This window comes from Gopherus evgoodei, chromosome 3, assembly GCF_007399415.2.
Source record: "Gopherus evgoodei ecotype Sinaloan lineage chromosome 3, rGopEvg1_v1.p, whole genome shotgun sequence".
Lineage (NCBI taxonomy): Eukaryota > Metazoa > Chordata > Testudines > Testudinidae > Gopherus > Gopherus evgoodei.
In genome coordinates, this window is record NC_044324.1 from 169,933,976 (window position 1) to 169,950,384 (window position 16,409).

The following is a 16,409-nucleotide window of genomic DNA, read 5'->3' on the forward strand; positions in this document are numbered from 1 at the left end:
GTTTTCTTCTTTCCTGCATGGGTGGCATGAAGAAGGAGTCTAGCTGCCTTGCATGCTGCCATCCCCCAATATGCTGGAATATTTTTCAGGGATCCAAACAGATGTTACTAGGTTCCACAAATAGCATCAGGGCTACTGCAGCAGCCTTCATAGGTCAGCAGGACTAGTTAAGAAGGCAGAGCACATCCTAGGGGTAAAGATCTGGGAGGCTGGGCTCGTGGAGAGGCTGTTCCTCCTCCTCCACCACCTGGAGACCACTCTCACTGAGGTTAAAGGGAGCCGCTTGTATCTTGTGTGATGCTGGCAGATCGGGGACCAGCTCATGCCAAGGTCCCCATGTCTCAGCTGAACACTGACAAATACATAGCTGAAAACAGTCTGGTTCACCTTAGCCCTGTTAAAATAGATATTACAATCATAAGATTGTGTGTGTAGACTCTGCTGAATATCTGTGAGTTGCTGCATTAATCTCACTTATAACACCAGTATCCCATATTGTAAGGTACTATTTGAGCATTCGCACTATAAACCTTTGTAACGGTGTATATCCCCAGACAGGAGAGAGACATGAATTAGTGTGAAATGCTGGTCTCCAACAGGCTGTGTTATGTCCTGCCTGGCCGGGAAGGCTCATCCACACCAGACTGAGTAGAGTTGAACACTGAAGAGGACAAAAGACTTTGTTCTTTAGCTCTCTTCCCCTCTTCCCCACATGAAGGCGAGTCTTGCAAGTGATTGCCCTTTGCCTGACACTTAGGGGTGGAGAGAACCTGTGATAGGCTCCAACAAAATTTCTGTTGGCCTCATCTGTTTGAGACAGTAAAAAAGTGTTAGAATCTTCTTATGTCAGAAGCATAAGAGGTTAAAGCATTGGTTCTCAAACTGGGGGTCGCGATCCCTCGGGGGGTTGCGACCCAGTTATGCGCGGGGTCGCGAGCCCTGACCTCAGCGTGTGACTGCAAGTTGTGAGCCCCAACTCCTGCGCCAGGCTGTGAGGCCCGGCCGCGATGCATGGTTGCGAGCCCCAACCCCTGTGTGGAGCTGCAGGACTGCAAGCCCCAACCTGGGCGTGCGGCTGTGAGTCCTGACCCCGACCTCTGCGCCGGGCTCTGAGCCCCGACCCTGACAGGGACGCATGGCTGCGATCCCTGACTCCAGTGCACGGCTGCGAACCCCGACCCCGAGCTGCGAGCCCTGACCCCGACAGGGACACGTGGCTGCAAGTTCCGACCCCAGTGCTGGGCTGTGGGTTCCAACCCTGTCAGGGACGCATGGCTGCGATCCCTGACCCTGGTGCGCAGCTGCGAGCCCCGATCCCTGTGCCGAGCTGTGAGCCCCGACCCCTGCACCGGGCTGTGAGCCCCGACCCCAGCGCCAGGCTCTGAGCCCCAACAGGGACGCATGGCTGCAAGCCCTGACCTCCCATGGGGCTGTGATCCCAGACCCCAACCCTGGTCAGGAGTGGGACTGTGATCCCCAAGTCCGACCACCACGCGGGGTTGCGAGTCATCCAGGAGAAGGGCTGTGAGCCCTGAGCTGGGGCATCCAGGACGCTGTGAGCCCCAACCCCTGTACTGGGGTTGTCAGGTGGAGCCCAGCCATGCGGAGGGTTATTACTTGCTTCAGGTCTTAAATTGCTGTCAAGTATTAAAATAAAACTCTACTTTAAAATAACTTTTCCACTTATATTTAATTTGATAAATATGTGTTTTAGTCTTAATTTAAAAGCAGTGAGAAAAAGTAAATTCATTTTAAGCAATAGAGTTTAAATTTAGTATTTAACATAGTGTTATATATCAAAAATGTGTTTTTAATTTCTAAGGGGGGAGTTATACTTAGAGGCTTGGTGTTCAAAAGGGGTCACCGATACAAAAAGTTTGAAAACCACTGGGTTAAAGGGACCCTGCAGGGCGCCTTTGCCATCATTGTCCATTCTTAAGGAGGTATTAGCCTGAGTGTCTCAAGGTATCATGGGACCACTACCCAATCCTTCTAGGAATAGAAAGAAATATGTACTGGTTGTGGTGGACAGCGGCTACCCGGAATCCACAGCACTAGCTAATATAGAAGCTGAAGCTATGGCTACTGAACCTAATTCCCATTTTTAGCAGGGAAACCTCATCCTGCCATGGTGTAAATGTCATGTCTGTTGTTTTCAAAAAGTTATGGGAGTTGTGTGGAGCGAGACATATGAAGGCCACCACCCATCATCCAGTAGAATCCGGTAGAAAGAGTCAATGGGACATTGAAGTTTATGCTGAGGATGTATGTTACCTGGGAAGAGAGTGAGTGGAACATGTCACTCCCTTATTTGTTATTTGCATACAGGAGTATACCCCAAGAGGCTACAGGGTTTACCCCCTTTGACCTCCTTTATGGGAGACAAGTGAGGGGACACCTTGATTTAATTAAGGGTCTTGGCAGCATGGTACGGAAGAGTCAGGACAGCCTGTAGGAGAGCATGTCACTTGTTTTGAAGAGGACGTAAGTCTACGATAGACTTAGTGCATCAGCACCTTGAGTTGAGTCAGGTGTCTCGGAAAGCTTGGTCTGCCAGGCATGCTGGAGAAAGATCTTTCGATATGTGTGACTTGGTCCTCGTGTTGATTTCAGTGATGAAAAACAAGATGCACGATTGTTGGGAAAGACCTTTTGAGGTGATAGAGTGAATGAGATCACTTAGGATGTAATGAAACCCCCTGGCGTGGGTGGGAGCTGTGCAGATAGTACATGTCAAATGACTGAAAGCTTATCATATAAGAGAGAGAATATGATTTGTTCTGCTGATAAGGAAACATTTACTGCCCCTTTAATTGATTTGGTCAGGGAGAGTCCAGGACAATATCTTTCTTAGAGTATCAAGATTTGGAAGAGTTTGAACCCAACCCCAAAGCAGGAAATGTTGGCCCTCCTGGAATACCACAGGCAGATATTTTCTAACTGACCAGGTTTAACTAACAAAATAGTGCATTCCATTAAAACTAATGGGCCCCAACCCCACCCTGTTCCTAGCAGAGCATACCAGGCTAAAGGTGAAATGCAAAGACAAATTCAAGAGGAAGCGGAGAGCATGCTAGACATGAGTGATCTCTAAATCAGAAAGCACCTGGGTATCTCCTATTATGATGCTGCCTAAAAAGGATAAAACCATGAGATTTATAAAAAATTTATAAGTACTCTGGATTGACTAAATTTATTTAGACAAATTACCTTGTATGCTGCTGCACCAGAAAAGTCAGTTTAGAGGAATCTGGTTTATAGGAGTTTAAGATTATGCCTTTTGGGTTAATTTATACAGGGGCTACCTTTCAGAGGTTTGTCAATGAGGAGCTGCAGGGTTTAAAGACCTTTGTCAGGGCCTGTGTAGACAAATGACTCTTGGCAAGACTATCAGAACCATGCAGGAATTGAATTATAGAGACTTAGAGACGCCAACCTCACTGTCAAGGTGTCCGAGATAATGCAAGAAGCCAAGGTCATGCAAGACGGAGGCTATCTTTATTTAGGGCACTAGGTGGGCAGTGGGTTTGTTTGCCCTGACCCTTTAAATCCAAAGCCATTTGGAATTGGCCTGCCCCACAAACCAAGAAGCAGGTCTAATCCTTTATCAATCTGGCCAACTGTTGCTGAAGGTTTGTAAAGGGGTTTAGTGATGTTGTGGCCCCATAACAGACCTTACAAAAAAGGGGAAGCCGGGCCTGTGAAAAGGGCTTTAGACAAAGCGTCTTTTATGTCCTTAAAGAGCCAGTTTTGGTCAGCCCTGATATCAGCAAACCCTTTGTGCTGTGCACTGATGCTTCTAAGATTGGATTAGGTGTAGTGCTAATGCAGGATGGGGTGGGTGGAAGAGGCATCTCATTGCCTTGAGTAAAAAATTGACCCCCTCCCCCACTGAAGAGAACTGTGTTGTCATTGAGCGTGTGCTATGCCATAGTTTGGGCTCTTATGCAACGTAAGTCTTCTCTGTATAATAGAAAATGTAAGGTTCTAACGGGCCACTCAATAATATGGTTGTACTGAGCCAAAGGGACCAATTTGAGACTATTATGCTGGAGTCTAGTTCTACAGGAGTTTGACAGGGAGATCATCCATATCAAGGAAAGGAAAATGTAGTGGCTGCTGCTTTGTCAAGGACACGGGGACCCTAAGGTGTATTCAGAAGCATCGGTGACACCCCTTCCTATGTCATTTTTGTGTTGGGGTTGTGTTGCTGGGAGATCAGGTGCCAGATCATGTCAAGATCTCCATGCCTCAGTTGAACACTGACAAATCCATAGATGAAATCAGTCTTGCTCATCTGTGTGTTTGCATTGTTCAAACAGACATTAGAATTATCAGAATATGTTTGGACTTCATTGAATACTTGTGAGTTGCTGCATTAATCTCACTTAGACAATCTGAATCCCAGATTGTAAGGTAATAGCTGAGCATTTGCACTGTAAGCCTGTGTAACGGTGTAAATCACCAGACAGGAGGGAGACATTAGTTAATGTGAAAAGCTGGTCTCCAACAGATGGTATAATGTCCTGCCCGACAAGGAAGGCCTATCAACATCAGACTGATTAGAGTGTAATATTTAGATGACAAAAGATTTGTTGTTTACTCTACCGCCACCGCCCCCACCGCCATGAAGCTGAGTCTTGCAAGTGAATTCCTCCCATCTGCTGAGTTTGCAGCTCAGCGCAGAAGGGGGGAAGGGAATAAAAACACGTAACAAGGAGAAGCTATCTTTATGCTGCTTGGACTCTGGAGGACCTGGATTAATTGGCATAAGCAAAAGATCCCTAGTGCTTAGCCTGGGTTAGCTCTAAAGGACACATAGAGCTTGCTTAGCATAGACATTTCTATTACATTGGATTTTTAAGATTGTAAGTCATTTGTGTATGTATGTTTACCTGCTTTACCCTTGTAAATAACTTGTTTGTTTCCTTTTCCTATTAATAAATCTATATATAGTTCAATAGGTTGGCTACAAGTGTCTTTGGTGTGAGATCTAAGGTGCAATTGACCTAGGGTAAGTGACTGGTCCTTTGGGACTGGAAGCAACCTAACTATTGCTGTGATTAGTGGTGTAAGGGACAATTTATCACAAAAGCAGACTCACTCGGGTGGCAAGAGAGATCCTGGTACCCAAGGGGACTGTCTGTGACTCCATTTTAAGGCTGTTATAGTGCCTGAGGAGTTTACACTTGATGATTGGTTGGAAAAATCAAAGTGTAGAACTCATAACCAATTTGGGGTTTGTGTCGTCTCTCTCTTAACAGGCTGCCCTGAGGTTGGTACTCAAGCTCATTGGCCCTTTAGGACAGCTTGACAGAATGACCAAGCCCTTGTAATGTAGAATTATTCTGACTCTGAAAAAGCCTAGTGTCTAACTTCACAGAAATAATACACACACTACCATATCCATGCAGTACCAAATCTCTGTGTTCGATGATGGGCTCTCCGGGAGATGTGGCGAGAGCAGATCTATCCTCGGTACTATACCATAGTATCTGATCACTTCACAATCGTTAATGTATTTGTCCCCCCGTCACCCCTGTAAGGTAGGGCACATCTATCATCCCCATGTTACAGAGGCATAGAGTGACCTGCCCAAGGTCATACAGAGAGTCTGTGGTGCAGCAAGGGCTCGAACCTGGGTCCCAGAGTCCCAGGCTAATGCTCTAACGCTAACCACCGATGATCCTTTGTGCAAAATCAGGCATTAGTCATAAGAGTATCTTTGCTTTGCATGTACCATAGTGATGCGTGCTGTGTAAGAACTAGATTGGCATTTGCTTAGGACCAGATTTTGAATGAACTGCTGAGGTTGAATCCCTCATACGCATGAATTAAATGTCTATTTGACTAGACAAAAAAAAAAAAAAAAGATCCGAAGCCTTTCCCTTTTGAACTAGTGCTTTAACAAATAAACCCATCTCTAGCCAGTGCGTCCATACCAGCAAGAGACACGGGAAAGGAGGGGTTCCTAGGTGAGGCACAATGGGTATAATATGGAATGTCAACTGCTGAAGATCTCAAGGGCAGTTCATTACCTTCTGTTTTCCAGTGAGTTGAGAGTGTGGGCCCTTTTTGTGGCTCTCACAATTGCAGGGGACAGCAAAGTTGCTGATTGGACCAACTGGATGTCCAATATGGAAGCCGATGGAGACTAGGAATGATCTGATGATGGAACCAGAGAAGTCATAAGATCACTGTCTCTCTTCTTTCCCCATGATTGGGAAGAAGGAATAGCAAATTCTCCACTCTGAAAGGAAGGAGCACAATTGAGCTCTGTTACAGATTCCTTCGGGAATGCCACCCTAGTGTCTTCTATTAAAAGTCTCTTTAGGTCAACACTGTTTTGCTCACTTGTGTGCCAGAACATTCCAGTGCTCTGAAGACAGGTTAACAAACTTGGTTGCAGAAATGAGCTATTTAGCCGGAAGCATCTGCCTGCCAGGGCTTGCATACAGGTTGTGCTGTTGCAATCTGCACATCAGCGGCTTATACAATGAATAAAGCTGTCCTTCTTATCGCTTCAGGAGGTACAAGGTTTTTCCTCATGAAGGGAAACAATCATCACTAGGGAAACCTTAACTACTTTTTAAAGACTGAAAGAAAACACATTCATTCTTTGAAACATGGAAAACTAAATGGCCTTTTTTCCCTTGGCTGCGTGTACCATGGCCTCAGAACAGGCTGACATACAGTGAACTCTGTGGGCAAACACTCTCTGCTTTTTATAGTACTCTGATGAATGTTGTGCAAAATCTGCCCTTCTCTATTGTGAGACAAGGCAGTAGGTTCTGGAAGCAAATCGCTAACTTTAAACCTGAAATGTGCTTAACTGAACCCTCCTCTCCCCGCTCCCCGCCTTCCCCAAAAGCACTCCCAAGTCCTGCTGAAAGTCACTGAACTTTGTAAAAAACAACAAAGAGTCTTGTGGCACCTTATAGACTATCAGACATATTGGAGCACAAGCTTTTGTGGGTCAATACAACCAAGCAACCCCTATGGCTGGAGTTTCCTTTTTGATGGGGCTGATGCTTTCACTTTAAATCTAAGGGGCAGAGAGAATTGCTGCTCTGCAGGTGTGCATTGATCCCTTGAGGGTATTTTGATCACTGCACACTGTGACTCCTACCAAGCCTAAGGGGTGGGGGTAGGGAGTGCGTGAAGGGAGTGTGGGGGACAAAGTTCTCGGCAGGTTTTCTACACACTGCAGTCTTTCAAGCATTGCACGAGATGTGAATGGCTTGCAGTGGTCATTTTAAGGACATCATTAAATGCATGGGTGGCCATGGACAGTTTTTCAATAAATGCTGGGGATTGTTGACTGTTAATGTGCCGCACACAGGGACGTAGGACTGGAAGGGGCCTCCTGGGTCACTGAGTCCAGGCCTCTGCTCTGGCCGGCAGCCCCACTGTATGTAATCCTGTTCATACATTTGCCAAGCTCTATCTAGGAACTAGTTAGCTTGCTTGCCCAGCAAACGTAAAATTCAGTATCTGTTTCTTGCATGAATTTTAGAAGTTACTCAAGTTCACTCCCTCCTGCCATGTCTACTTGTGAAAATGGAAACCCAGAGGGTAAACTGTCAAATCCTAAAGGAGGAGGGAGTGTCTGTAAGTGAAGTTAGGAACCTGGTTTCTATCCCTGCCTCTGTCCTTGACTCCCCTTATCCATTCACTCTGTCCAGTATGGATTCAATAAAATTAGGGCCCGACTTTTCAGAAGAGATAAGCATCTGCAGCTCCCATGAAGTGAGTGGAAACAGTGGTTGCTCAGCACCACTGCACTGGACTGTGGATCACAGCCTCCTGTAAAGACTGCCTCAGCTCTTCTTGACATCTCCCTCGGTCTGTTTTGACTCCAGACTCTTTCACGTTCTAAATGGAGTGACTTTGTTTTTAGGATATGGAGTAATCGCTGACTGAAAGTGCCCCTGGACTCTGATCCTCTTCCAAGCCTGAGGTCGACTTCAGTCTTGGCTAACATAATGTGCTCGTATTAAATAACAATAAGGAAATAATTCAGTACAAGCCTGACTCAAGCAATTTGCAGGAACAATTGGCCCTATAAAACTGTTGGATGCCATAATTGCAGCTAATTAACCTGGTTGCCACACATCTCTGGCTCAATATGGAGTAAGGGGAAGTTACTCACAAAGCAATCTGTAAGGGAAATAATAACAATAAAACTCCCTCAAAATCAGGAAAGGGAGAGGGAAGGAGGGTCTCTGAAGGTGCAACTCCTTTGACTAGTCATGCTCCACCTGCTTGAAAGAGGCATCTGCCATAGGGCAAATATACAGCAAACCTCAAACTCATCAGTCACGTATTGTTTAATCTAATGAAACAAAATATTTCCTCTGAACTTCTGCGTTGGCACTGAGTTCTTGTCTGGTTTTTCCATACAAGCTCTGTCGACAGATAGGGGAAGCCCACAGCCTGTCCTATGCCTCCCGATAAGTAAGGTAAACACAGTAGATAAAACAGTGTTTTCTCTATCCTCCTCCCCCATATGCCAAAAGGGAGCACTAGAATTAAACATCTGACCCTGCAAGGCATTGAGCTACCCCTCCTCCCCATCTAGAGCACTTATCCGGACTGGCCCCAAACTAGCATCCGAAGATGCATAGACGAAAGCTCGTCAGTAGCTACTGCCTTATTGGGCCAGAAGAAGATGTAGTGAATCTGCAGCTACTAAGAGTTCTTGCAGAAGTAAGTGTAGAGAGTCTACTTATATAGCTGTAATATTTAGCCTCACTGCCACATAAGTGTCGTAGCCTGCCCCATGGGGCTCTTCACTGAATATTTTTTCATCACTGCTGAATAGTTTAGCACAGAATAGCTAATCACTCTGCAATTGCTGCTGCTGTTAGAACAGATTAGATGCAGCGAGAGAATACAAAATGTATAACACCTTCCCTAGCTGCCCCACTTATGCACTCTCTAGTGGTGCTGCAAAGTTATATTAAATTAACCCTTGCACCTTTAACTGGAGAACTGGCTCTTCCGAACCTCCCCTAAGGACAGCATACATGCAGCATGGCTGTGCATGTCATAGACCCTGATCATGCAAAGAACTTAAACATGTGCTTCATTTTAACCATGCATAGTGCCATTGACTGCAGTGCAAACAAGCCTTCATGAAATGGTCAAACATATGCATAACTTCACCAAAACCACCATCTTGTGTACCAACTGACACTTCACTACTCTATAACACCACAAGACTCTTCCAAATAGGCTGGTTCCTGGTGTTCCAAAGAATAATTTACTCAGAGTATCTGTGCAACCACCTGCAAGTAACACTCTCCTAGTAACTACATATGCAGTCTGACCTACACAGGTAACTGTAGGCTTGATCTTATACCTAGCTCGGAATAACTTCCTGAAGCACAAACAAACAGTTACGTTAAAGCTCAGAGATGATGCTCTTCCATGGAACACCTCACCAAAGGGCCTGTTTAAAAAACCTTGTTGCCTGGATTGCTGTGTTCCCATTCGCAGGTGCCAGCAGGAGTGAGTGTGTGCATGAGTGTGTGTGCAGGGGAATGCTTGGGCACTCCAAGGGCCTGGAGCCCCTCTTGCATCAGGATGTGTTTTGGATGAGGGCGCTGTGTACCTAGGCAGACAAGCCTGGAGCCATGTGGGAGATGTGAATAGGGAAGGGGAAAGCTGTGGGGTGAAGAGTGGACTGGGAGAGTGACCCCTCCGTGAGGGGGAAGGTTTGTGGATTTTGGGGCCATGGCAAGGTTTGTGGTCACTGTGAAACTTGACAGAGAAAAATAATCCCTGTGTCTCCTCCAGGAGATGTTAGATCTCATTTTATAGTGGACAGAAGTGTCAGGCAGGTCCCCAATTTAGTAGGGCAGTTGTCCCTGGCAAACATTCTTGCTTGTTAACCACTGCAGTAACAGAGAAGCCAAACACTTGTTTTTCACCTAACCAATACAATTCTAGCCAGCAAAACAAACTTCTCTGGCATTCTGGGCTGGGAATAATACACTGTAGGCCTTGGGCTGATGGCACAAGAGACCTCTGTTGGTGAAGCAAACTTTTCCTTGTAAAGCTGAGAAGTGCTTATCTCAGGCCAAATGTAAAATAAAGACGGCTCCAAAAGGAATTGCAGGGTCAGAGACTAAGCACAGTCTGTCTTCTGTACTGGGAGAGCTCAAGTGAATTTCTGCCTCTGAGAAACCAGGTAGAAATGGCTACTGAGAAGTGGGGTGGACTGTGACATTGGGTAGGTCGCAGAGATTTGAAATGCTGAGCCTATAATAGGGTGATTATTCCCACACACCAGAGCCAACTTGAAATGCGGCAAATCATGGCATGAAATTTCCCAAATATCCCCATAGAAAACTCTAGCAAGTCATAGGCACACAAGTATACTCCTGCTTCACCAGGGTCATTTGAATTCAACTGGAGCTGACTTCTGCAGTTTGAGACAAACACTGCCGCTCTACTCAAAATCCTCTGCACAGCTGCTCCAAGTAAACATCTCCTCCCCTTGAAATACAAGGCCACTCAGTAACACTTTAGGTTTTTCCCCTATCGTCGCATCTCCTTGCTTGGATGAAGGTCTGACTGCTTGGCAGGGCTTGAGGTACTGTTTAGTATGTGCAAGCCTGCTGGAAAAGCAGTAACTCTGAAAACGGGTTGTGCACTTAAGTATGGCTTGCAAACTCCTGTCCTAGATCTGGATCAGAACCCTTTCCTGGGGGGGTGTAAAGTAGTGGGAATGTACTGTGCTTGTAGACATGCTGAGGACAGGCAACACTGGACTCTGGGTCAGCTGGTCATTAGATCCCTATCTTGCTTAACTGAATAGAAAGTGCGCTCTGTCAGTTCAGTGCCCTCTAGTTAGCACACCAGGTTAAACAGTTGCCAGGGGCAGAGGTTTAGCCCATCCCAGAGTTGTGAGAACTCTATTTTCTTTGCCAATAAGGCCTTCGGGTCTGGTGTAGGAGAAGAAAGACAGAATTGACAGAGCAGGACTTATCTGGATACCTCTCAAAGCCTCTGCTGGGGAAGGCATTGAGATGGCCACCACTCACTACTCCAGGAGTCACTTGGCATCATTTAGCTCATGCTTTGAAATACTTCAAGGCTTTTGCTATAAACCTCTAACCACCGAAAAACAAAATCTTGGCTTGAGAACAGTCGTTGCCTTGGCTTGTATCCTGGGACTGAGTGACTTATGTTTCTGCGTTGGTGGGAGGATTCCCCCTTTTATTTTAGACAAGTTGGGTCACATTGATCTGAAGCCTAATTCCCTTGCAGACTGGAGTCCTTTTTTAAATAAATAAATAAATCAATTAATCAGTGACAGTCAGAACTCAGTGTTACTATTTTGAAAACAAAAGGAGGGGGAAAGCCCCTGTGCACTCTGCCAAGAGAGAACAAAGAACAGCCAAAGCACACAACTTCTGGCATTTTACTTGGAAAGAAAGCGTTCATCCACATGTCAGGTAGGGAGCTGCCTTCTGCATTCTTGATCCAACCTTGCAAAGTTGCAGCTTGAATAAATAAATCCTGAACAGCAAAGTGCAAGAGAGACAGAGGCCCCAGGTGATCTTAATGTTTTGGAAGCTTCCTTGACAAACATTTGGTCTATAAACAGGACCAGACTGACATCCCTGATTCCCCAATAAGTACTTGGAAGGGTGAGTGGCCAATCCATGCACTCTGGTGGGAGAGATGGTATGCCCAGTTCCTCCCTGTCCCCTCCCTTCATTGTGCATCCCATGCAAGAGCCTGACACCCCGGGGAGTGCAGGGACTGCTCTTTCACTGTGTCCTGCAAAGGTACCTGGCCCTACCTCATCCTTACTCCCTTTGGAAGGTCAGTCTAAAATCTGGTGCAGCCTGTTCTCTCTTGCATATGGCTACCCCAGGAGGCAAAGCAGCTTCACACTTCCCCTTACTTGGGTCCATGCTGAAATGGCATAATTTAGTGCATGCTTCTTGCAGTTTAATGTTAAAACTTCTAATGCCACATGCCCCTGCACTCTGTACAGTCACACCAAGATAGTAGGAGAACCTGCTGTCTGAAAACTGAGTTCAGAGCTTCAGATAAGTGGCCACCCCACATCTGTGTATCTCTGTTGCTAAGACTTCACATAAATGGTCTTAGCAACCATGATGAGTGCAGTGGCCCCAAACTCATAATGGTAACTTTCAGTGGGATGGCTTAGGAAATTAAAAACTAATCTGTTTTCTGCACCCAGATCAATTCCCTCTCCTCAAATGCATTGGCTACAATATTAGCTGCCTGGCTCTGGCCTGTGACTTCACCCCAAGTAAATGCCCTAAGGACTGGGGATGTTGGATCACTCATTCACCCTTTGCAGATGGATAGGGAATGAAGCTTGGTTCTTCAGACTGTATGGAATGAGGTAGATACTCTCCTACGTGCATTTTTAAGGTTGAGCAAATGAAGGTAACTTTAATGTGCACTTCCAAGCTGAACTCAATTGCTCTCGAGTCACCAGGACAAAAGCACTGGTTGTCTCATCTTGTGCAATTAGGCATTTTTCCGTTGTTGTTGTTGTATATAGACTGCACGGATTGTTTGCACAGCCTTCTGGTGTTGAGATAAGAAATATCTCTGCCTCTTATTAGCTGTGTGTTCCATCAGAACAATCTAGGGAAAACAACTTTCTTCAGGAAAGACTGCGTCTTTGAAAGAGGCTTTCCTATGTTTGAATTCAATCCTGCTTGGTACACACAAGTATTTATACTAATAAATCTATCTAACAACAAATACCATATGTCAGAAGCAAACTGTTCTCTCAAATGTGTTGACTCTGGGTTTGGCTCGTCAGTCAGACATTCATGGACTCAATACTTAATGACCAAAGCAGCTGTCTTTCAGTGGGAACAAAAATAGGCTTCTCACTTGTGGATCTGAAGTGGAGTTTTGCCAGCCTGACTAATGCTGGCATACCTGTAAAATCTTACGACGACTCCTAGAATTCTAACTCACGAGCTGTCCAAGGTGCACCCCAGAAATGAGCTGACAGCCTGTCCAAGGATAGCAGGTGACTCTGCTGTATATAATGCAGATAGGTGCTCTCCTGAGCCAGTGGGCCTGATTCTGATCTTGCTTTCACCAGTGTAAAACTGAAATTCCATTCACTTCAATGGAGTCACTCTTGACTTATGCCAATGTGAGCTGATAATAGAGATCCAATGACTTATTTGCTTCTAGCCCAGCCTGGCACAGGGGCAGAAGAAAAACGGGAGAAGCAGTGTTCCCTGTGCTTCTTTCTCTTTCACCTTTCTGTGTTGGCCTTCTTTTCCCTGGTTCCCCAAATCCACAAACTTGCTCTCTAAGCCAGCTTTATGAACAGCAAAAAATTGACCCACTATATGCCTTTCTCTGTTTCCTTAGAGCAAGTCATGGCGGAAGATCAAAAATATGGTGCAGTGGTCTCCCTTTGTTATGTCCTTCAAGAAAAAGTATCCTTGGATTCAACTAGCAGGGCATGCAGGTATGAAGGTTGAGCTGTGCCATGTTATCAAGGGAACCCTCCAGGGTGTGAGACTAATGAAGTGTTGGGAAGTCTCCTGATTGTTCAGTTAATCAGCTCCCTGTGTTGGCCTCAGTTGTCTCTGTGACGCTCATTAAGTGCTCACCTTGAATCATAGTGTGGAGATGAAGGAGATCCCAGTGTAGCATGCTTGTTAAGTGTAGTGCTATCACTGCTGCCAGATGCTGGACTTACTACTATCATTCCAGCAGTAAAGGTTTGTGCTCGGCTGATGAAGGTTCCAAGTTTAAACCCTGCCCCTTAGCAATGTGCAGGGGTGTTACTCTCCTTTATCAGTCCCTGGAAGCTACTATGCTTAGAGGCAGTGGTTGAGGGGGCAGGGAAGGAGTGATAGCAGTCCCCCCCAAATGAGTAGTACATGTAGCTTTGACTCTCACTTGAGGTCTGTCATGTCAGATCCTGTTAACCTTTGACACTATGTAACACTCAATAGCAGTTCATTATACCTTGATCTCAGAACCCTGGCTTTAGCAGGCCAATGCTCAAACCACTGAGCTATCCCTCCCCCCCCATACCCCCCAAGGTATAATCTATGATCTATGATTATACCTTGATTGTTCTGGGTGAGGATGTCAGCAGGGGCAGGAGGTTTCATGACTATCTGCCTGCTCCGCTCTGTGAATGGTCTGCACCCAAGTAAACACTGTGTTGCCTTTTGTCTCTCAGGTAGCTTCAAGGCTGCAGCCAATGGCAGGATACTCAAGAAGCACTGTGAATCTGAGCAGCGCTGCTTGGACCACTTGATGAACGATGTCCTTAAGCCCTTTGTTCCTGCCTACCATGGGGATGTGGTGAAGGATGGGGAGCGGTACAATCAGATGGAAGACCTGCTGGCTGAATTTGACTCCCCCTGCGTTATGGACTGCAAGATGGGAGTCAGGTTAGTGCCGCTAGGTGCCTTGGCTTGTAACTGAGCAGAAAGGAGCAGCCTGAGTTCAAGAATCCAAATCCGGTGCTTAAAGCAACATAATATCCGAGTAAAGAATATCCAGAGCAAACTGGCTACTCTGACAGGCTCACTTGGCCATGGATGACTATTGCCCAGGGCTTAAGAAAGGGAAGCCAAGCGAGTGGAGGTGGGAGACACAAGAGGAAACCTGGCCTGAGAAATGGTGGAACAGACTCCTGCAGTCACATGGTGGTGACTCTGTGGTGTACTGTGAAAGTGGGTTGCTTGGTGTTGCATCAGTCTGCACTAGTAGCCCATTGCTGTTCCAAGGGTCTGGGGATGGCAGCATTTGAGACAGTACCTTGCCCTGCTCTCTTAACCACGAGGGGCACCAATCTAAGGAGGGAGGGGCATTTCAGGAGTTGTATAGGGGTCAGAATAGAGACCCTTGAATGAAGCAGCTTTAAGAAGAGGTGAGACACAGAGAGAGAGCTCTGCTTGGGAGCTCCCACCATAAGTTTGCCATAAGTCCAAGGAGGGGTAGCATTTCTTAGCCATCACACACCTAGACCAAAACACAAGCAGTGCTGTCACATACCCAGCTCTGGCTCTGGGGTGAAGAGCACCAGGGAGTTGCACCCCTCTCTGAAGGAAGAACAGCATTTACCCCCTATGTTTTACACTATCAAAGTACATTCTAGCATGCTGGGACAAGATCTATCTGGACAGCCAATGTTCTGGGAGATGCCCCAATGAAAACATCAGGGCATATGTGTATTCCATGTGGGGCTCTAGCCCATTCAAGTTGCAGTGAAGGACTTGGTGTTAGCTGACAGCCTTCTTGTATCTCTCTGCCTCACGCGCTCCTCTTCTAACAGCTTTTAGTCCTTTCCCTTATTTCTCACTTGCTCTTGCATGCTCTTTGGTATACAGCGTATAATATTCTGCTCCAATGGCTCTCAAACTTGCGACCCTCTGAGGGGTCCCGACCCCCAGTTTGAGAACCCCTGCTCTACTCTGTCCTTCATCAATGAATCCTGAAGCCTTTCATAAAGGGTGAGCATACGTATCCTAGTCTTTCTTGGAATCCATATACGAACTATTAATATTCAATCCTGCAAACACTTAGCTATGCAGACCTTAATCATGGAGCTAGTCCTGTTGACTTCATTGGGACTATTTGGACGAGTAAGGATTACACATGGGCAAGCATTGCACGATCAGGTTCTTAAGTTTTTATGTTGAAACCCAAAGCCAGTATGCAGATTCAGGCCAGATATAAACCACTAGCTAGCTTGGGTTTTAGATCCCCATAAAGGACAGGCTTAAAGCTTAGATGTGGTAGAGATGCTTATGTTTTCTGGAAAAGCTGACAGCTCTTGTGGGAAGAGAGGAATTTCTTGTTTTCTTTCTTCTTCCCCTTTTGAAATCCTGATGTGAAACACGAACTGGCATGTTAGACTGTCAGACACAAAACCCATACTCCCCTCCAGAGGGGGAGGAATGCAGGTAATGGAATGCTGGCGGTCTCCAAGCTAGCAGCATCTCCCCCACTTCATCCCCCAGCACTCGGGCATGGGTTGAAGTGTAACTTGGAGGAAATGGAGACTGGGTCTGTCCCCTGGGGTGACAATTAAATCTTGTTCTCAAGAAAACCCACTGTCCTAGTAACTCTGCCCATGTGCTTTTCTTTGTATCTCTGAAATGAGGCAGGCTGTTCTGCTGCACTGTTTTGGTTGGCCTCTGCTTCACAGAAGGGGAATGAAGTTCAAGTTACTGCATGAACAAGTAGAAAAATATTCTGAGCAGGGTTAACCAATGCTTTGCCCAAAAGAGCACATCCTCATCAAGGAGGTTACGGAAGATCATTTTCTTAAAATTTGCTTGCACTGGCAGTGACGGTAGGCCTGGTCTGTGTTGGTGTCGTTGACAAGCCGGGAGGCTACAGCAGTGCAAGAAGTTGTGAAAGGG

General features: G+C 46.1%; 1 protein-coding gene across 3 annotated transcripts in view; it reads left to right on the top strand.

Moving 5' to 3' along the window:
- Nucleotides 1-16,409, top strand: part of ITPKB (inositol-trisphosphate 3-kinase B) — a 122,772-nt gene that overhangs the window by 72,694 nt on the left and 33,669 nt on the right. For all 3 annotated transcript variants that reach the window (XM_030557379.1, XM_030557380.1, XM_030557378.1), the window contains 2 exons: nt 13,390-13,489; nt 14,216-14,429. In XM_030557379.1, coding sequence (XP_030413239.1) covers nt 13,390-13,489; nt 14,216-14,429 — 314 coding nt within the window. The remainder of the gene's footprint in view (nt 1-13,389; nt 13,490-14,215; nt 14,430-16,409) is intronic.